Source organism: Vulpes vulpes, chromosome 13 (assembly GCF_048418805.1).
Source record: "Vulpes vulpes isolate BD-2025 chromosome 13, VulVul3, whole genome shotgun sequence".
NCBI lineage: Eukaryota > Metazoa > Chordata > Mammalia > Carnivora > Canidae > Vulpes > Vulpes vulpes.
The window spans coordinates 154,432,089-154,453,680 of NC_132792.1; the positions used below are offsets into that span (position 1 = coordinate 154,432,089).

The window sequence follows — 21,592 nt, forward strand, 5'->3', positions numbered from 1 at the left end:
GTCCGACCAGCCCTGGGAAAGCCCTGCTGTCCACAAAATTCTCACCCACACATGAGCTGTATGAGAGAGAGCAGTTTAACAAGAAAGAATGAAGGAAGAACATATCAAATGTCATCTAGCAAGTCATCCTAAACCTTCTGGAATTTGTTCTGAGAAAAACCCCTATAAAATCCAAGTGCTTGCCTTGTGTCCTGCCTGCTTTCCCTTCAGGCTGCAGCGTGTGCTAAGGGGATTCTGAGGAGGGCAAAACCCTAACTCCCTACCCACTGCCCGAGCTGGTCTGGTCATGTCAGGAGGGGAAGGGAGGGGCGGGGGGTGAGGAGATGAGGTGTCAGAGGCCAGCGATGGGCTCGTAAACCCCCAGACACCTGCCAGAGCCATCAACCTGCGTCAGAGTCTGCACAATCAAAAGGAAAGAAAGCAAGTGTGCCACAACCAAATCATAGTAGCCAGAGTGGAAAATATAGCTCTGACACAGGCCGTTGGCTCTGGGGAAAATTTTGCCAATGAACCATATTGAGAGTCAATGTTATTTATCTTCTATGATTTCCAGGCTTGGGGGGTGGGGGTTTCTCCTCTTTTTTTTTTTTTATCTGGGAAGTGACAGTATTTTCCTCTCTTTGCACGCCCTTGGGAAGGCTACAGACTGGAAAAGGGGCTCGGGGTCTGCAATGATGGCATCTCAGGGGCCTCGGGTTTTCTTCTGGGACACTAAGAGGATGAGGGGAGGACCACAGCCTTGCAGTGTCTTTCTTTAGAATCGAGCTATAATTGACATATCACATTATAGTTGACATGTTACATTTGATTGAGATACCACTGAGGTGTAATGCCACGTTTTGACGTCTTAAAAATTATCGAAGCCCCGTCGTTCGTCTTGGTGCGGCGACACAGGTGAAGCGGTGAACTGATTAGCGGGAGACCGAAGTTCTAACTCCTACTCTGCCGCTCAGGCAAGTTCTTGAAAGGCTCAGGACTTCGGTCTCCTCGTGGGAAAAAAGAGAGGGTTAATATGGAAATTACCTGGGGAAAAAAGAATCCCTCCCAAATCCCTCCCAGCTCCAATGGCTGTAAGCACTTGGGGTTCACGCCTCACCCCACGCATCGCGGCTACTTGACTTTGGGCAGGTTGGCTAACCTCTCTCAGTTCCGTTTCTTCATCTGCAAAACCACAGTGAGGTGGACCCTGCTTCCCTCCCAGGATGGCTGGGAGAAGAACGACACGGTGCGCATCAGGGCTCCGGGTAAACCTTGACGCGCCAGACACGCGGAAACTATTTGTATAATTTCCCTTTACTGCCATATGGTAATGGAAGAAGGTTTTGACCATCTGGAAATCTGGGTGCTCCCCGGAGCCAATAGAAGAATTAGAATAAAGCAGGACGGGGCTTCTGTTGAAGAAAACTTTGTGACCTGCCAAATCATTAGACGTCAGGGCCCTTTTCCAAAAAGGCTTCAGGACAAAGCTTGGCGCCAGATGGTGTGGTCATGTCTGGAAAGCAAGGACTGGAACCACGTTACTCCAACTTCTCTTCTAGGTTAGAAAGAAGTCTTTTAGGTCTCCCATGGAAGAGCTAGACTGGCAAGATGATCTGCATGGACGACAGCCCTTTGGATTTAAACTGGACCATTTCTGATCTCTAAGGCTTTCTGGAACCTGGGGGTGGCTTCTTGGAAGATGCTTGTAGAGGGTGAGTGCATGGCTGTGTGCTCCGAAGCACTGGATTGGAAGGATGGGTGGAATTGGAGTAAATGAAATGTAGAAGAATATTGAGGAATAGCTTAGTAGTTTCCAGGAAGGAAAGTTTGGTGAACAGGTATGGCTACTTTAGAAAAGTCTCGCGCTTATAGGAAGCTACATGGCATCGTCTCTTGAAGTGCTTAAGGTCGGAGGTTCAATGTGCCACATAATGAGAAATCAAAGGGGCGCCTGGATGGCTCAGCCAGTTGAAGTCTGCCTTCTGCTCAGGCCGTGATCTCGGGGTTCTGGGATCGAGCCTAGAGTTTGGTTCCCTGCCCGCCGCCCTTGCTCACCTTCTCTGTCTCTGTCTCTCGCTCAAATAAATAAGTAAGACCTTAAAAAAGAAATCAAAGAGTGATCCGGGTAAACCACCTAAGCCAACTAGCAGTCTGTGGGCTCTCAGCCTTGGGCCAAGCGGCGTCGAGTCCACGGCACGCAGCAGGCACATGCCACGTGGTAGCAGACAGACAGCCTCAGTGACTCGGAGAAGAGCTTTAGGAGCTGCAGAGTCACGTACCGTGGCGCGCGCACACAAGCACACCCTCACACACCAGAGCCGATTGCTTAAGCTCGCCAGCTCTGGATTGAGGGGATGTGTGTTTCCCCAGACATGTCACAGGAAGGAAGGTCTGCAGGCTCCCTGTGAACCCAGGGCAGAAGGGGATTTTAGAAGGAAGCTTTCTGAAAAGTCCAGATTCCCACGGCCGTAATGCGGTTGGCAGGAAGAAAGGTGAGGCCCGCAGACTGGACCCCATGGAGGGGGGCGGGGAGGATGAGCCTAGGGAACGCTCACGTGCCTCGGTGGTTCATGGCATGGCGAGGCACGAGAAATTCCTAGAGCATCCTCCTGCGGTGGTTCTGGGAAAAACCACGAAGGCCTTCCTCCATGAGTCAAGGATAAGACCACAAGCGAGCTCTTTCATGTCCTTAGCAATTCTGGGGCCTCAAAGCGTTTCAACCTATTCGCAAGCCTCTTGGATCCTCTCCAAGGGAGGAAAAGCACTGAGGAGTCTCCCCCATTTCACAGAGACAGAAAGCAGGGCTCACTGAAGTCGGCGGGCATCTCCACGGCCACACGGAAGAGAGACAAAACCACCACACGTGTCCTCTTCGGGGGGCACAGGTCTTTGCCATTTAAGGCTCTTGATCCCATCTAGTAGCCAAAATGAGCATGTTCACACCGGGCTACCTTGTGTCTCCTCCATCCCTGGCATACGTGGAGCATGGGCCCAGGTTCTGAAGACAAAACGCACACATGCACACTTGGATGACGTGTGCGTGCGCACACATGTGGACAAACGCAGAGGATGCCTCACAGCCCTGGGTGGTGCGCACCAAGTACGTAGGGCCACGTAGGGTCACAAAGCGCTGGAAGGTTTTGTAAAAAAGCAAGAAAGCTCTGTGGGATGAGCTTGGTGAAGAAAGGCTCCCGGAGGTGGTGACACTGAAAGACTCTGCTGGATGGAAGGTGGGGGGTACAGCCACTGCGGGTCCCTAAACCATGAGCTACTGAGGCAAAGTTGTTGTGAGAGAACAGGTTGTGTTCTGAGCACAGGGGAGAGCCCTCTTGTTCAGGCCAAGACCCGGGGCCGAAAATCTGGGGGCCAGAAGGCTGCAAAGGCATTCGGGAGTGTGCATACTGAGCTCGGACGGCTGGATTCTGCTCTGGACATTCGTACAAGTAGGAGTTGGGTGTTGACATGGCTGCACGAGGAAGATGGGCCTATGGTCTGGAAAAATCCAAAACGACTTAAGGAATGCAGTCTGTTCTCTGGTGGGCTGGGGTCCGAGGGAACAATGCTCATAAAGAGTTAACCTTGTTGTCTTTAGAAGAGTAATGACAGGAACCGGCAGCTCTTGCTGAACCTTCACGTGCCCTTTAGCTTGGCGGGAGGGGAAGTACAGGGGACCAAGGGTGGGGTCGATGCGAAGAACTCAGCTCCCCTCACACCATTTCTGCAACCCCAGATCTCGGCCGCACTGCCCCAGCGCCTCAACCTCAACTTCCCCGCCACTGTGGCCAAGATAGGAGCAACCTTTTGGCCTATGTGGCCTCCAAGGTGCAACCCAGGCCCTCCCCCTCTCCTCCAGTTTTCTCAAAAGCCCTCTGATTTTACATGAAATGAAACAGAAGCCCCAGCTGTGGTTGGAGTGACCAGAAGCCCCTGTGTCCTGCTCCTCCCCATCTGCCTCCCTCAGGGGCCCTGCCTCTTTCGTCCCCTGCAGCCCCCTCCCATCCCCTGCAAGGTGCAGGATGGGCTCAGCGAGGAGACCAACTCTTCCTCCACTCGCACCATCCTTTGGGTGTTCAAAGTCATTTCAGGGGCTCCAGGAGGGAAAAGGAGATTGCAGTGGCATCAACAGTCAGAGCTGAGCTGACAACAGTGGCCCTGGTGGTTGTAGTAACTGTAGCGTAGTGACACAGTAGTCCTACTGGAAGCCACAGATGGCCAGGTAAGAGTCACTGCGTCCTCACGATGTGCCAGGCACTGTGACAAGCATTCAGCCTATTTTCTTTTCATATCCAGGAGGTGGCTATTATTTTTATTTTTATTAATAATAATAATATTATTATTATCTATGATAGGGTTCCCTCGGTGGAAGCATAGGTGGGGTCCTGGATGCCAATGACAGAGCTACGTCAAAGCCAGCTGGCCGGTGACATCCCACTAAGGACGTCCTGTTCTCCTCCTCCTTCCCCATCCCCAGGCCCAAGCCCCGTCAGCACCCCTCCCCAACACACAGGAGGACCTTGCAGCTCCCTTGACTGGGTACATGTTTGCTCACCTCAGTGCAGGCAGCTTTCGGCTTATATACAGATGCTTGAGTCATTTTTCGGAACCTGGAACGATGTCTTCCTAGATAGTCATTTTATAAATGCGGCTTTGTTGGTAGCCTACGATGCAACTGGGGTATTCTATATAAATAGCACCAACTTCAGGTCAGGTTTTTGGGAGCTGGGGTCTACAAGATGTACCAACGATAGTTTCTTCTTCTTCTTCTTCTTCTTTTTTTTTAGTTTCTTCTTTTTTAATCGAAACATAATTGACATACAATATGATGTTAATTTCAAGTCTATTAACGTGGGGAATCAACATTTGTATATGCTGAGAAATGGTCACCACAATAAACCTAATTACCATCTGTGACCATAAACGTTAATACAATATTAGTCACCATATGCCCCATGCTGTGTATTATGTGTGTGTGATTTATTTATTTTATAACTGGAAGTTTGTACATTTTGACCCCCTTCACCCATTTCACCTGCCTCCCCACCCCCCACCATTGGCAATCACCAATCTGTTTTCTGTATCTACAAGCTTGGGTTTGGGGGGCGGGTTGGTTTTGTTTTTATTCCACATGTAAGTGAGATTGGAAGGTATTGGCTTTCTTTTTCTTTTTCTTTTCTTTCTTTCTTTTTTTTTTTTTTTGGTATTGGCTTTCTGTCTGACTTATTGCACTTAGCATAATGTCCTGAGAGTCCACCCATGTCTCCACAAATGGCGAGATTTCATTTTTTTAAGGCCTGAATAATACATATACAGCACCTTTTCTTTATCCATTCAACGGACACTGGACACTTGGGTAGTTTCTGTATCTTGGCTCTTGCAAATAATGCTGCACTGAACATGGGGTGCACAGATCTTTTCAAGTTAGTTCTGTTTTCTTCAGATAAATACCCAGAAATGGGATTGCTGGATCATATGCTAGTCCTATTTTTAGTTTTTTGAGGAACTTCCACACGGCCTTCTATCGTGGCGGCACCCGCTTTGCATTCCCAGCAGCAGCGCACGGAGGGTCCTTTCTCTCCCCGGCCTCGCCAACACCGGTTATTTCTTGTCTTTTCGGTACTAGCCGTGCTGACCGGTGTGAGGTGCTAGCTCGGGGTGGGTTTGATTTGTGTTTCCCTGATGATGATGCTCCCCGAATCTTCCTGTGCCTGTTGGCCGTCTAAGGAGGGTTCGGCTCTCTCGCTGCGCAGTTGACCAGCTTTGGGCAACATCTGAAATAGAGAAAGCGATCTCGGGTCACCCTCTATCGCCCGGTGCTCCCTCTCCCTGGGATGTCTCTCAGGGAGGTGTCTGTCCACCTTCCTCTGCAAGGGGAACCTCGCCTGACACCCCAAATTGAAGCCCCTCTATTGAAACCTTCTGCCCTGCTTGGCCGAGAGCTCCCAGATGACCCGTGCACCTTCCTCCCTGTGCCGGGTCACCCCCGGCCCCACGCAGAACTCAGCCTCTGGGGTCAGCACACCTTAGGGGTCCCAGCTTTTCTTAGATAGCTTCCTCCCGGCTTCTCTAAATCTGACCCCCTCCTTGCTTGGCCCTTGTGAGACCCAGCCGAGGGCTGGAGGGCCTTGGCTCTTTGTCTCCAGGCCTGTGGCGGCTGAGCAGCGCTGGGCCCACCGGCCCCACTGGCCCCACCGTGCCTGCCCCGGCCTCAGCCCCGGGGTCGCCTCCCCAGGTCCAGGAGCTGAGGTTCCCACCCCCAACTCCGGGCCGGGGACAAGGATGGACAAGGACAGAGCATTCCCTCCCTCCCGGCGCCGCCTGCCTCGCAGCAGGTACCCAAATGGCACAGACATTTTAGTGCCGGGGAGCGTGCAGGCCCTTCCGAAAGACCTGTGAAGTGATCTCGAGGGCTTTCCAGTAATATTCTTTCCTCCCAGACACAGTCAATGTGAAAATGCGCTTCCTGAAGGTGATCACCTCCCTCCCACGCCCCCGACGTCCCCCCACCAACCGCGCTCTTGAGGAAAAGGCAGCATCACGTCCTCCCCGCCAGGCAGAGGCCCCTCGGCTTTCCACTGCTCTCAGCAGCCCTGACTCACAATGAAACTGCAACCTCAAGAAGGCTGGGGCCAGGATTGCGAGAAGGAAATACAGGTGAACACACACAGGGCCGCCCGGGGAAAGGGCTCGGGCTCTCTTACCGAAGGGCGCTCCCAGGCCTGCCTAGAGCTCGGACCCAGAGCCGGGGCCTGGCGCCCGCTGGCTCCCACCAGGAAGGATGTGGGGGGAGCACCACCCAAGTCTCCCACCGCCCAAGTCCCCTAGGAAAGCATCCTAGGAAAACAACTCTGGGGCCCCTGGTGGGGGGCTCAGTCGGTTAAGTGTCTGCTTTGGGCTCAGGGCATGATCCTGGGGTCCTGGGATCGAGCCCCACGTCGGGTTCCCTGCTCAGCTCTCCCTCTCCCTCTGCTCCTCCACCTGCTTGTTCTCTCTCTCATTCTCAAATAAATAAATAAATAAATAAACAAATAACCTTTAAAAGGAAAAACAGTTCTGTCCACCCCCCCACCCCCCCACTTATGGATGCAGAAAGCAAGGCCAAAGGATGGAAGGGGACAAGTCCAGGATCTCACAGTAGAGGCCCAGGGCTGGTAGCCTTTCTCCTGGACACCGGAGCTAGAGCTCTTTCTACTTGGATTGACATTTCTGTACCATCCCCGGAATACTGGGACAGAGAACCCAGTCCTGTTCTGAGGCGCCAGGTCCCTGAAGAGATATCCCTGGCCCTAGCAGCTGAGCACGCCCACGGAAGAGCAGCAACAACCGCAACTCGGACGCACTGACTACTCGTTACATGTCAGGCACTCATGATGCCCTTGTGTACACGCACCATTTCATTCAACCCTTATGACAACCCTGCAGCACCAGTTACCGTATCCAGCTGTGGATGCTGCAGCCCGAGAGGTGCCATGGACAGAAAGGGGCAGAACTGGGTGGCACCTCTAGTCTGATCTGGGACCCACACACTCAACCGATCACACCCCACTGCAAAGACCAGCCCAAAAGGCAGGGTGCATCGTGTGGTTTCCGGGAACCCACCACTTGGACCCACGGGTGTCGGGTGTGGCGAAGTAGGGAAGACGCGTGTTTTGCTGACAAAGACCCAACCTTTGCTGTATGAGGAAGTATGTGACAGCATGTACCGTGTAAGAGAAGCGTGAGTGCACAATCCCCGGCCAATCAGGGAACCCTGAAACCCATCAATCAACCACTTGATCCTGCTTTATATCTAATCTCCTGCTTGAGATTCCTGACCTTACTCCCAGGAACAGTCTGAGATCACCCAAAAGCCAAGGCATAAACAGGTTCTCCTTAATTTTTTGAAAGAACAATATATATATCTTTAAAGTGTTGATAGAATTGCAAAAGCATTGATACATCAAAAGTATCAGAACCTTGTAGGGCTTTCTTAAATACATTTTACATTTCAGTGATATGTTATTTTAAAACTAGTTTTGAAGGTTGAAGCATCTGAGGGCCTTGGGAGTTCTTAGTCTAGCTCCGTGAAAAAGAGAAATTCTTCTTCCACTCATTCTATAAAGTCTCCCACAGTCAGATGGGCGGCTAGTCATCGCGCTTTGATTTGAACCCACAACGTCTGACCCAGTTCCTAAGAGGGTGCCCACCTTGCCAAAGTGATTTCTAAATTAGCCAGATCAGAGAAAGCCCACGGATCATAGATGCCGCTCAACCCGGCAGGGAGTGAGAAGAGACTGGAAAGTAAAATCTATTGTTTTGATTGGATAAATCCCGACCAGTGGACTGGAAAACATCTGATGTTATTTTCAGTTGGTTCTGAAAACTGAGAAAGCACAAGCTAACCAAAGAGAAAGCAGAGAGAGGCAGAAAGAGAGAGAAGAACTAAAAGTGGAAGTGGAAAGTCGAACCCCAAATAAGCCCACAGTGGAGTCCCTCTACGAGCCCCGTGCCCCCTGACTGCACCCAGCCCCTACGAGCTGGTCCTAGACCTGGGGCCCCTTGGAGAAGGGGATTTACGGTAATCAGTAGGGCACTGCAGATCAGCCCCAAAACTCCCGTGAGTTCTGACTTGAAACCACAAACACTGCGTGTGAGGCACTTGAGCTTCCATGACATACATTGATGTTCACAGGAGCCGCTGCACTGGAGGACCACACTGGCTATTCGGAAACTCTGAATAAGAAAGACAACTATGAAGCAGTGGGCTTCTCCTTTCTCCGACCAGGGCAGGTGACCTGCTGGTATCCCCCACATCTTCCTCGGAGGCCAAACTTTGATCACCCTCCTCCCACTCATCCTCACCCAGAGATTTTAGTTAAAACACTTAAGCCAATGATTCTCAAAGGGTGGCCCAAGGACCCCCGAGGGGTCCTCCTTGTTCCAACAAGGTACAAGAGGCTGGATTTTCTTCATACACTTGCAACTAAACAGCAGATTGCCACGGATTGAGTGTGGAAACAGTTGTAAGAAGACTAACTCTTCTTTTAAACCAGATATTTGAAAATATTTGGAACAAATGTCAAACGATGTCGCTCTTCTCACCAAATGCGTTCTGATTTGGAAAACATAGCTTTTTCTCACAGACTATGTTATTTATGTTAACATGTAGTCTTTATTATTACTTTACAAGTCATAAATAGATATTTTTAATATCTCCATTGTAGTTACTAATACAAGAAATATCGATAGACGGAATCCACATAAGCAAAAGCTCTTTGGGATCTTCAACAATTTTGAAGAATGTTAAGGGGTCTTGAATCCAAACAGCTTGAGAACAGGGGACTTAGTGAAACTAGACCACACTGGACACGGCGGCACCCTCCTGCTCCCTTCCCCAAAGAGTTTATGACCTAAGGATTCATGTAAATGGCATAGTCACCGCAGAAGTGGCATGGAACCAGGATGGAGAAAGCATCTGGCTCTTCACACATGTGATACAGATGTGCACCTAAAGCACACATCAAAAATATGGGAAATTAGGCTGAGGCTTTAGAGTCAGGGACTTGTTTTGGAGATAAAAAAAAAATCAGAGCCGGCAAGATGAAGGGAAATACTCAATTCTCTGCTCTCTTGAATCAGGTTCCTGGAGAGAGATGCTATTTGAGGGGTTCCTTGGTGGGAAGGAATGCCAAACTATGCCTTTGAACACTACTGCAGTCCCGTCTCAGAGGTAAAATACCATGGAAACCCTCTTCTGTCTGCAAATATTCTAAAGCTTTCAGTATTTCCCTGGGACAAAAGTACCTAAGCAACCCTTCTCCCCATCGCCACTTCGCCAGTGCAGGGCTACATACCTCACGGGCACGTAACAGATTCACGATAGCTTTGTAAATGGAAACTCATTTCCATGACTTTTGACTTCTCACCATTGCAACTCCACACAGGGCTCACGTCTTAGCGCCCTCTAGTCGTTGGTGCTGGCCCTGAGAGTTGAGAGTTATTAATGCTCATCTGAGTCAAGGAATTGGGTGCTGATTGGAGAAGAACAACCCGAAGAGAATTGACATCAGATTCCACCTTTGCCGTTACTATTTCTTGTCCCTAGGAAAGTCTCTTCTTTGGTCCTCGGTTTGTGCATCGGTAAAATGAGAGAGACGGATTACGTGCTGGTTAAGGTTCTTCTTTTGACACCCTATGAGAGAGGATATTTTAAACACTCTGGAACCGCGAGGGATTTGGTTAACACTTGCCTGGAAGAGTGTTCATTAGTGGCGAGATTGATTTTTCAAAACTGTAAAAGCCAAATGGGAACAGGCATAATAGTTTGTGAGGGTAGCTGCTTCCCCAAGTGAATTCATCCTCTACTTTCTATGAGATGGAAGACAAATGCAGCCAGTTATAGCTACCAAAAGTTTAGGAAGCACATACTCAGTCACTCAGTCCACAGATATTTAGCATGGACCTTGGATGTGCCCAGAATTGTGCCAAGCACTAGGCAAATAATGATAACCAAAAACAGAGAGGGCCCTGCCCTGGGGAGGACAGTGTGATGGCAAGGATGGAGCTCAGTCAAATGGTCACAAAGCCACGTATAACTATAAACTGGTGTGAGTACTATAAAGGAAAGGAGCAAGGTGTTATGAGAAGATATACCCAGAAAATCCAACTGGAAATAAAGAAGAACTCATTTGAGGAAGTAACATCTGAGCTGAGAACTGAAGGATAAAGAAAAGGGGAAGAACAATCCAGAAAGGGGGAACTATATGTGCAAAGGCTCTGTAGTAAGAGAGAAAGCATGGATTATTTGAAAATAAAAAACAAAAAAAGAGGAAAGCCAATGAGGCTAGAGGGCAGAGGGAAGTGAGGAGCACTGAAAGTTGAGGCAGAAGAAGGGTCAGATGATAAAGGAGTCGCAGAAGAAGGGTCAGATGATAAAGGAGTCGTAGACAGTGTGAATAATGTGAGTATTTTACCAAGAAAGAAAATGGGAAGCCAAAGAAGGGTTTAAATAGGAGAGTCATGATCAGATTGTTGTTTGCAAATAATCACCCTACCTACCAAGTAGAGAGCAATTTGGAAAATGGATATTAGAATATCAATTAGGCCTTTATTTTAAAGCCCAGGAGAGATTAGATTAGATTTGAATCAGACAGTTGTTGCTGCTGCTGATGGAATTGGAGAAAAGTCAGCAGATTAGGAAGATGTTTGTGAAGAAAAATCAGGAGCACCCAGGGGTGCCTGGGAGCTCAGATGGTTAAGCATTTGCCTTCGGCTCAGGTTGTGATCCCGGAGTCCCAGGATTGAGCCCCATGTCGGGCTCCCTGCTCATCAGGGAGTCTGTTTCTCCCTCTCCCTCTGCTCCTCACCACCCACTTTACGGTCTCAAATAAATGAATAAAATCTAAAAAGAAGGAAGGAAGGAAGGAAGGAAGGAAGGAAGGAAGGAAGGAAGGAAGGAAGGAAGGAAAGAAAGAAAAGAAAAAAAGAAAGAAAAAGAAGAAAGAAAGAAAGAAAGAAAGAAAGAAAGAAAGAAAGAAAGAAAGAAAGAAAGAAAAGAAAAAAAGGAAAAAAAAGAAGAAAGAAAGAAAGAAAAAAAAGAAAGAAAGAAAGAAAGAAAGAAAGAAAGAAAGAAAGAAAGAAAGAAAGAAAGAAAGAAAGAAAGAAAAGATAAATCAGGAGCACCTTCTAATAATTGGTCATGATTGGCAAGGGAGAGGAAGGAACCAGCAAGTTATTTCTAGGTTTCTAGCTTGTACGTTGGGTTACATGGTGATGCCATTTACTAGGTTAGGGAACACAAGGTGAAGGTGAGACCAGGGAATGGACATGATTTCAGCCCCCTCTACAGAACCAGCTATATAAATTGGGGGCCACTCGTTCAACGATTACTAAGAATCTCAAGGCAGGAACAGCTGAGTAAGAGCCCTTCTAAGTATGGGACCCTGTGCGCCTGCACAGCTCTTCCGCACTAGTAGTGATAATCACTACACTAGGACTCTAGCGCCTACACTAGTTATCCCCGGTAGTCATGCAGACAGCAAAAACAGCTGTGTCCTCCGGGTGGCAAAGGCTCCAACACCTGGTGTCCTGGCCCCCGTACGCCAAATTTCTCATATGAGAAGTCACAGATCACAGTGTCTGTCCCCTAAGGAAAATCCAAATTGCTTGATTTGGTGCCCCAGTTGCACAAAGGGGAATTCCACGTTGGCTGTCCAAAGATCAGCCCTTCCGCTGTGGTTTGCAGTGTCTGCCGGCCACGATCCTAGGACAGGCGCCCAATCCAGTTTGCATAACCCTTGCTTGATTTGCCCTAGGGGTGGCCCCTACTTGGGCTCTTTGAAACTTCTAATCCACCTGGCCCATAGTCTGAAGCACTCCCGCCACAGGCCAAAGTCAGAGAAGCCCAGAGGAGGACAGTGCCACAGAGCCCTGTCACCCAAGGCCCCTTGCCCAGCCACACTTGGGGTTTTGCTGTCAGCCTCTGTGCTGTTGAACAGGCCTATTGCGGCATAGTGGCTGAGGAAGTTTCTGTCCAGGATGCTAAGGAAGGTTATTCAAGGGAATACTAGAAATTTCGAGCTGAGAAAACCATGGTACATACTAGATGTCCCAAGTAGGAAGAAAAGAAACTCCCATTATCAGCCCTAAACTAATAACTATGAATGAGTGAGTAGAAGCCAAGTCCCAAGAAGATTCTTCATCAGGACCATCATTCGCCTATCCTGGGTGGGAGCCATCCCATCTTCTCTGCCTGTATCACCGACCCGTTGCTCCCTCCCAAGTGGCCCTGTTGCCAAGCAAGCTAGTTGAACCCTGGGTCTGGCAAGCCCCCATGCCTTAGCCTTCCATTTGTGGCTCCAGTGGACCCCCAGAGAGCAGCTCCTTCCTCTTGGGTCTGAGCTGTAGAAGTTCAACAACGTGCAGAGCAATGATGCCAGGAAGCCTGCCATTTTGCTGAGCACAAGGGTAGCTGGGAGAAGATTCCTTATGAGTTCTTGTGCCCTTAGATAGGACTCTCAAAATGTATTTACACAGTGCACACACACACACACACACACACACACACACACACACACACACGCTTATAGTGCTCATCTGCCTGGACCCCTCTGCAGCTAAACTAGTGAAACTCACTGAGGAGAGTCTATTCTGGAAAGACTGTTAGGATCTCCTGGGTTGACATGCCTTAAGACTTTACCCACGTCCCTTCTCCCTGACATCTTGCAACAACAGAGAGGAGAGCAGGAAGGCAAGAACAAGCGGGTTCTAGATGACGAGTGCTCTACCAGCCTCAGACTGCCTGCCTCTGACTTCATGTTAAGTGAGGCCAAAAAATAATACCCTTTTCTTTTTTAAGCCACGATTAATCAGATATTCTTTCATTTGCAGTTGAATGCAGAAATTCAGGAATATTCTGGAGCAGGGGTGGAAAGGCAAATTGATTTCCTATCCCACAACCTTCCTCTGATTCCCCAGAGATTCCTCACTGGAGAAAGTCATTTAAATTCAATTTCGTGATCATCTCATAGACCCCTGCTAAGCATCTGGACTTGAGGGAAGACTAGACTCAGGCCATTTACCCTCATGGAGCTCACAGTGATCAGCGGCAGTTGAGTCTTCTGGAAATCCACAGAACAAAATGGTGCCCAGACCGACACTCTACCATCCGTAGGTGCCCGGTCTCTCACTTCCTCCCCCAAAAGGGCTCTTCCCTTGTACTAAAACCCAAACTCAAACTTCCTATGCCGTGCAGACCGCTGACATTTACGTCTCAGATGTGACTATGAGTTTGAGACTTTTCCTGATGGATCCTATGACTAGACTTTTCGAATGAATGAATATCCTCACAGGCTTGAGAAATAGAATGATGTCCACGTTTACTATTCTCACGGTTTTGCCAATATAAAAGCAGAGGCTCTTAACTTTCCTCAAAATGTTCATCCCTGTTTTCTTCTATCAGCCTGATGTCAACCCTCTATGCTGGTAGGAAAGATATTGGTATCTCCATTTGTTACGTAAGGAATTGCGTCAAAAAATTTGCCATGGTTACCTTTGATCATTTAGATGCTGAAATTTTGAGATGGGAGAGGACCGTGACTTCAAATCAGCGGGGGAAAGGTCGACTATTCAACAAATGGTTTGAAGTAATTGGCTGCATGCTCCTGTACCTCACCCTACCTAATGGCTTATGCATTAAAGAAAGGCAGAAATGGCTTTGGCCCACCTCCCTTCCTCCTGCCATCTTGCACATGTGCATATTTGTGTGTGTGCACTTACACACTTATCTCAAGTTATAAGAAGACAGTGGAAAAGATGCTGGCCTGGCTCCCTGAGTTGCTTCCCTATCTATCCGAGTGCCTGCCTGTGCCCAGACCAGCCTCCTTCATGTTACTTCCTCCAGCCTGTACAGGCTCATCATGTACTCTGCTATGCTGTAGAGCAAAAAGAAAAGAGAAAGCTGTAGAGCTAGCACCTTCCTCCATGGACCAGACCCTATGCTTGGTATCAGGTACACAATGAATAATAAAACAACATCCTACTTCAGGGGGCTCACAGCTGACTGGGGGGAGGCAAGGTGTGCACATAAGGTGACAGCAATGTCAGATGGTAGGTTTAGCAGTGGAGGCAAGAACAGGGTGTGGTGGCAGAGAAAGATAGGAGGGGTCTGTGCTGCATGGGTCAGGGAGAAGGGCCTCAGAGCCTTGCCTGGGGTTTGATGCCTCTGGCCTGACTCCCTCCATGCTAAGTCTGCACCCAGAACACCCAACTCAGAAAGGCAGTCAGCCCGATGGGCGAAAGCAGGCACAGCCCAGGAAACCCAGAAGACAAGAGGGAAGGACAGGGGTAGAGGGGTGAAAACTCAGCTCCTCACCTCTTTTCTCTGCTTCCTGGCAGTAATATTCAATACTCCTAAGCCCAGGGTAAATCAGCAAGAGCAAAAATTCCTGTGTTAGCTTCACTCTTGTTTCTAAAAGGTTCTTTTCTCCCTTCACAATTCTTAGGTTTTTGCACTGACATTCCCCAAAGTATTGGAAGGGGAGGCCATGGCCCCCCTGATCCTGACCCACAAGGTGCACCCACAGGTTGGAGCTGGACCCTGTCATTTCTTTCCCCAGGCCCATTCCAGATTGGCCTGGCCCCAGTACGTCTGCCCCATTTGCTCTGGCACAGTGAGAGCAATGGGGCAGGCTCAGGATGCAGTACCATCTGAGGTGTCCCAGGGCTGACACAGGAGGGCAAAGAAATAACAGAAACACTGGCGACAACCCTGTATCTGAGTCCGCTTGTCACTTTCCCGAGCCCCTTCCCTGTGAAGCCCAAAGGCCCCTGGCAGGCAGGAGGGCAGGTACTCTGTTGCCCTCTTGGGACAGATGGAAAGTCAAGCGACTTTCCCTGAGGTTTAAAGACTGACAGAGCCAGGACAGAGACCAGGTCAGTGCTCTTCCTAGTTACTGTCTTCACGGGGGAGGTAGGAAAAGCTCCTATAGAAGAAGGTCAAGGTACATCAAAGGACCCCCAGAGACTTTCCAGATATCTGAAGAGAGGGTGTCACTCCCCCTCTCCTTTCCTTATTAGAGGTAGAGCAACTTTCCTCACTGCACCTGCCTACCGTACCTGCCCACCCTCAAACACACACACATCACATGTGCAAATCCAAGACCAGATGGCTAAGACTTCTTCGGAAGGAGGGAAGGGACAGGTAAGAGAAAAAAAGGGGGGGGGGGTTGCTGCAGTCCAGTCTTCATGGAATCCTGACTTAACTTCCTTATTATTCCTGTTTCCCTCACCCCCCATCTTTCAAGCTTAAGTGTCCAACCACAGAAGCTCACAACTAAAAGAAACCATGAGGACTCTTCAATCTAAACCTTATCATTCCACACCCTGGGGACCGTGTAGACAGAGTAAGGAGCATGGCCCTACTGTCAGGCAGGCCTGGGTGCAAAGTCTGACCCTCTCACTCAGCACCCATGTAACCTTGTGCAGGTTACTTAGCATCTCTGTGCCTCAGTTTGCTCACTGTAAAATGGAGATGATAAGGGTCACAGTGACCGGCAGGTGCCAAGCTATCAAGAAGTATGGACCACTCTCACGAACTTTCCCAAAGTACTGGGACAGCCAGTGGGAAGCTGGCCTCTGCAAGGAGCCGCCTTGGAACATAAAATGCAAGAACCAGAGGGATCTATGAGGATATTTAACTCACCCTGGTTCTCACTTGGGGAAACTGAGGCTCTTCCCAATTCAGCAAGGAAAAGCCTTGGGTATTCAATCCAGGTTGGGGAGGGGATCCAATTATTTCTCAATCTCAGTGCATTCTGGAACGGCCAATTTGTCCACGTCACTGTGACCTAGGAACACGCGCATAGAACCCACAACTGCTGGCCTCTGTGCACAGAACAGCTGTTCACCCCAGGAAATCAACTTTTTTTTTTTTTTTTTGTTAAGAAAAGCTGGAAAGTTATTTTAAAACAGAGAGAGAGGTAGCTCATCCTAAAATAGCTGTAATGCAAAAGTTCATTGTTCAACAATCCCTTTTGCTTACAGTGCAAAAAAGCGAAGAACTTTAAAAAGTTAAATAATGCAAAGTTTGAGAAGGGAGGGGTTTAATGAGAAGAAAACAAGAAAACGTTTGCCAGGAAATTTGTGACTCTGTGGCTTTTTATGAATGGGGAGGCCTCACCGCACCCACACTATAAAAGGGGGACACAGTAGGTGAAGGTCTACACATCAGGGGCTTGCTCTTGCAAAACCAAACCACAAGGCCGACTCTTCAGAAGGCAGAGCTTCGCCATGCCCAGCCCAGCACTGCTCTGTTGCTGCCTGGTCCTCCTGGCCGGGGTGGGAGCCAGCCGACACCAGAGCACCCTATCTGAGGACGACTGCACCCACTTCCCAGCCAGCCTGCCCCACATGCTCCGAGAGCTCCGAGCTGCCTTCGGGAGGGTGAAGACTTTCTTTGTGAGTATGATGCCTTCCTGTCCTTCCTTCCTTGCTGGCACTGCCTCCACCAGGCATCCTGCTAGAGCTCTAAGAATCCTCCTTCTTGTCCACCTCCCTCTCCAGCATTCACTTCCCTCAAACTTAAATTCTTAAAAGAGTCCCAGGTCAAGCCATAGGTTCAGTGAGTTAAGCTAAGCCCGGGTGATGCAGCAAATGTGCAGAAAATGCCACCTCCCGGGGAGATGCACTAGGACTCCTATGCTTAGCAACTTTTTTTAAGATTCCTCTGGAGCTCATTTGGCTGGGAGAAGTCATGAAGGGTCTGCCTGAAGGTGACAATGCACTCCCCATCCCTTGTGGGGGGAAAACATATAGGGTCTCCGGGGAGCGCATTTCCAGAACCTGGAAGCCTGCTGGTTTGGGAAAGTGCCTTGCAGTGGGGGAAGCCTGCATTAGGAGATGCTTCCCACCTCCAGACAGCTTTCAAAGCTGCAGCTGGGGGTCTGCAGCAGGGAGAAAGAAAAGCCAGGACCACCGAGGGGTGGGTGGGCCCGGGTGGACCCTTCCAACCTGATCGGGCTCTGCAGAGAGGACACCGGCACCCAGGCAAGCTTCTCGTGGTTCCAACGCCCGGCAGCCTTTTTTTAAAAAAACAACTGGATCCTCAGGGAAAGGACCCGATTGAACTAAGGGTTCCAGCGCTATTGAATGTCCTGTGTTGAAAATCTCCTTTCCATTTTTGGGGCCAGGCTGCGCTGATGAAACATCAGAAGCTCTATAAATAAGAGGGAGTCGGAAAAGACATTTCCTCCATCCTCCGGCTCATTCTCCTTTTGTTCTTCTTGCAGCAAATGAAGGACAAGCTGGACAACATACTGCTGACCGGGTCCCTGCTGGAGGACTTTAAGGTGAGAGCCCGGCTGGGTGTGCGGGAGGGGAGGCAGCAGCGTGACTCAGAGCAGGGAGGCCGCTGGGAGCTGGGTCCTCTTCCTTTGCTTTGAAAAGGAGAAGTGGAAAGATCTTAACTCAGCACACAGCCAAAGGGCTGTCCTGGGGGGAGGTGGCTGGTTAAGAAAGGTCCCTGGGGACAAAGCTGTCCTCTCAAGCTAGGGCAGCAGCTCTTCCTCCCAGTCACCCCCCCTCCCCCCCAAACGCTCTTGCCCTTAGGGTTACCTGGGTTGCCAAGCCCTGTCGGAGATGATCCAGTTTTACTTGGAGGAGGTGATGCCCCGGGCTGAGAACCACGACCCAGACATCAAGGACCACGTGAACTCCCTGGGGGAGAAGCTCAAGACCCTCAGGCTGAGGCTGCGACGCTGTGTGAGTGCAGAGTTCTTCCCCTGCGGCTGGTGGCTCCCGGGCCTTCCAGAACCTCCGCTCAGAGCCAGGGCAGGCGGGCAGCGGCTGGAGCTCCATCGCTTGCTCATCGCTCTCTCTGAGCGAGGAGTGGGGGAGGCGGCGAGGCATTTACATGTTTGCAAACAGCTTTCCTGTTATTTGTGAGTCATTTGTGGGTTATTAGCTACTCGCCTCTCCCTCGGTGAAAGGGGCCCCGCGCTTCAGTCGGGGTTCCTCTGTCCCCTGTGGACCCTGCAAAAGGGGCCGGCAGGCAGGGTCCCGTGGAGAAGAAACCCCACTTCCCCCTCGGCCTCCACCTTTTGAAGGCAGAGCTCTGGAGCGGGGCATTGTAGGGCCAGGGGGCCCCTCGCCCCCAGACTGCAGTGGGGTCTGCAAAGGATTCCCCACTGGACCGACCCCGGCCGCTCCCCCGCCTTCTCCAAGGGGGGAAGGAGCTGGTCTGGTTTGTAGGACGGGCCCACCAAAGGCCTTGGTCTGCATGCCCGCGCTGCACCTCCAGTGCTTGGGGACCCACAAAGGGTGCTGGTGGCTGGAGCCCACGAGGAGGAGGGACTGGGAAGCGGGAGGGGACAGCGCACTGGCTCAGCACTTGTCACTGGGGAGGAGGCTCCAAGCTCCAGCTCCCGGGCTTTCATGCAAGCTTTGCAAAGCTCGCAGAGCGGCTTCTGGAGAAGCACTTGTCACCTTCCTGGGCTGTTTATTCTCTGTCTAGTGGGCAAGGGTGACGCAGGGCTCAGGGCTCCCGAAGGAGCTGCCGGGGGGCCTGGGGGGGGGGGTTAGGTATCCAAGATGAGTCTGGGCCCTTCTTCAGGTCCCCAGCTGTCCCCCAAGTGCCGGGGACACGGGAGCTGGGAGCCGTGGCATTAACACTTTCCCTTTCCCCCCACAGCACCGATTTCTGCCCTGTGAGAATAAGAGCAAGGCGGTGGAGCAGGTGAAGAGCGCGTTTAGTAAGGTGAGTGGCTGCCCCAGGGGCTGGCGCCGCCTTGTCCCGGGCCAGGCGCAGGTGCCCAGCGACGCTGTCCTCCCCCCCAGGGGCTGTGGGAACCGGCGGCCGGTGTGAGCGAGGAGTTGCTGCCTCGCTTCTATTTGTTTTCTGTGAAGTGTCTTTGGGGCTTTCGAAATGACTGTTCCCCGCTTTGCAGGCCTGTGGGCTGAGCCAGATGCTGGCGAGAGTGACAAAGGAAACAGAAAGGAGCCTGTTGGGAATCTAGGCTAGAAGCACACGTGCCGGAAGGCAGCACGCGAGGGTGCACACACACCCAGGGCTTTGGCCTGGGCACCCCAAAACTCTGAGCAGGAGGCAGCCCCCCGCCGGCAATCGGTCAGGCCCTACTCCCTTTCCAACTGCCGTTCACACCTGCCGGGCTGCCTCCGAACGTGGGCTCTCAGATCAAGTGGGGTTTCACGCGTCCCACTGTCCGCGACCCCCCGCAACCCCCTTCCCAGAACCAGGCGGCCTCCGCCCTCTGCGGGGCTGAGCCCCGGCTACAGGCCTGGGCCCGGGCAGGGCCTGCTCCCCCCGCCGATGGACGAGCATAACCATCAAAGGGCCCTTTCCTCCCCTCACTGTCCCATTTTCAACGTGGTTCCTCTACTGTCTTTTCTCCAAATTCTGAATAAGCGTCATGTGAGCACACGACCTTTAAAACTGTTAAGGCATCAATTTTAAATTGCTAAGGACTGCGCTCTACAAAGTGACGGTTCCTCTTGCCACTCTCTAGCCACCCTTTTTAGGCCAATGCCACGTCGCCTCTCCCAAGGCGCTGGGTGCACCCTCGGGTTGCCTGGGTCCATCCTTCACCTGCCCACACACGAGAGCCAGTGTGGCACCCGGGGCCCCGGGATCACACCCACCCAAGTCAGGGACCCATCTGGGCCCCAGGGTTACACCCACCCAAGTCAGGGACCCATCTGGGCCCCTGGGTCACACCCACCCAAGCCAGGGACCCGTCTATTCACTCAGATGGGGCTTTCACGTCACGTTTCCTATCTCCCTACACAGCTCCAGGAGAAAGGTGTCTACAAAGCCATGAGTGAGTTTGACATCTTCATCAACTACATAGAAACCTACATGACAATGAGGATGAAAATCTGAAACGTGCTGGAGAACCAAACACCCAGGATGGCAACTCTTCTCGACTCTAGGACATGAATTGGAGATCTGCAAAATCCCATCCCGGGATGTGGGAGAGCCGACCAACTCCTTGGAGAACCCCGTCATACCTCTCTCTTAGAATATTTATTACCTCTGATACCTCAACTCCCATTCGTATTTATTTACTGAGCTTCTCTGTGAACTACTTAGAAAGAAGCCCAATATTATAATTTTTTTTCAGTATTTATTTTTTTCACCTCTGTGTAAGCTGTTCTCATAGGGTGATACCCTATGGTATTTGAGTATTTTAAGAGAAATTGTAAGTTATATAAGAAAAAAAGTGTTTCTTGGGGAGCCTACCGAAGCTTCCATTCCAAGTCTGACCATACTGTATAGCTGTGGAGCTATTTTCCCTGACCTCCCTATAATTTCTCTTGTCCCAGGGTCTGGGGCTCCTAGATTGTTATAAAGACTCTTATCCTCTCAGGAAGGGTAAGATAATTAATATTCCAGTGGCTCAGAGGGATTCCCTTGACCTCATTCCCCAACCACTTCATTCTTGAAAGCTGTGGCCTGCTTGTTATTTATAACAACCTAAAGTTGGTTCTAATAGAACTCAGTTTTAACTAGAAGCAATTTAATTCCTCTGGGAATGTTACATTGTTTGTCTGTTTTCATAGCAGATTTTAATTTTTAATAAATAAGTGAATCATTAAAATCATGTTACGGTGTCAGTTGACTTCTGTGTGACTACAATTGCTCCGTCAACATTTCCAAGATAGAAGAAAGCAGATAAATGAATTCTGCATTCCAGGGAAAGACAGCCAGCTACCCTCTCCCCAAGAAGAGGTAAGCTCCAAATCTGATCAGAGGCGAAGACTGTATTTTCACTTCAAAAGCCGATAGCACAGATGGCCATAGTCTTCCTATAAACTCAGTCCTTTAAGACATTATCCTTAAACTCTAAAAGATCATGCTGGTTTTCAAGACTAAGGTTGAGGTTCCTCGGGTACCAGCATTAGAAAGACAGGGAGACGACTTTTCTAGTGTTTCTTTGTCTTTGTTTCTTTGAGGGTATGGCCTGGGTTTTTTGTCGTTGTTGTTGTGTTCTGGGTTTTTGTTTGTTTACTTGCTTATTTTGGCCTGTTTTGCTTTGTCTTTGCTTCTTCAAGCCCCAAAGGTGAATCCTAATTTACCTGGGCTGTTGTGAAAATTCAGATGAGGAGCTAACATGGAGATGAT

The 21,592-nt window shown here is 50.2% G+C and overlaps 1 protein-coding gene and 1 long non-coding RNA gene across 2 annotated transcripts; one reads left to right on the forward strand and one right to left on the reverse strand.

The window, feature by feature from the left end:
* The first annotated feature begins 16,423 nt into the window (after window positions 1–16,423).
* Window positions 16,424–21,071, forward strand: IL10 (interleukin 10). The gene is made up of 5 exons (XM_025987299.2): window positions 16,424–16,911; window positions 17,742–17,801; window positions 18,061–18,213; window positions 19,142–19,207; window positions 20,258–21,071. The coding sequence occupies exons 1-5, from the start codon at window positions 16,744–16,746 to the stop codon at window positions 20,348–20,350; spliced, it is 540 nt and encodes a 179-aa protein (XP_025843084.1). The 5' UTR covers window positions 16,424–16,743; the 3' UTR covers window positions 20,351–21,071.
* LOC140595019 (uncharacterized) lies at window positions 17,742–18,192 on the reverse strand. The gene is made up of 2 exons (XR_011996414.1): window positions 18,067–18,192; window positions 17,742–17,888 (listed from the first exon to the last, which is right to left on the reverse strand). It is a non-coding gene; the product is annotated as an uncharacterized lncRNA (long non-coding RNA).
* Window positions 21,072–21,592: the final 521 nt, after the last annotated feature.

What these genes read in the sequence shown, in the direction of transcription:
- IL10 (XM_025987299.2), top strand. Translation starts at nt 16,744, where the DNA reads ATGCCCAGCCCAGCACTGCTCTGTTGCTGCCTGGTCCTCCTGGCCGGG. An exon ending in GGAGGGTGAAGACTTTCTTT is followed by an intron (nt 16,912 to 17,741) that starts GTGAGTATGATG and finishes TTCTTCTTGCAG; the next exon opens with CAAATGAAGGACAAGCTGGA. An exon ending in CCCTGCTGGAGGACTTTAAG is followed by an intron (nt 17,802 to 18,060) that starts GTGAGAGCCCGG and finishes TCTTGCCCTTAG; the next exon opens with GGTTACCTGGGTTGCCAAGC.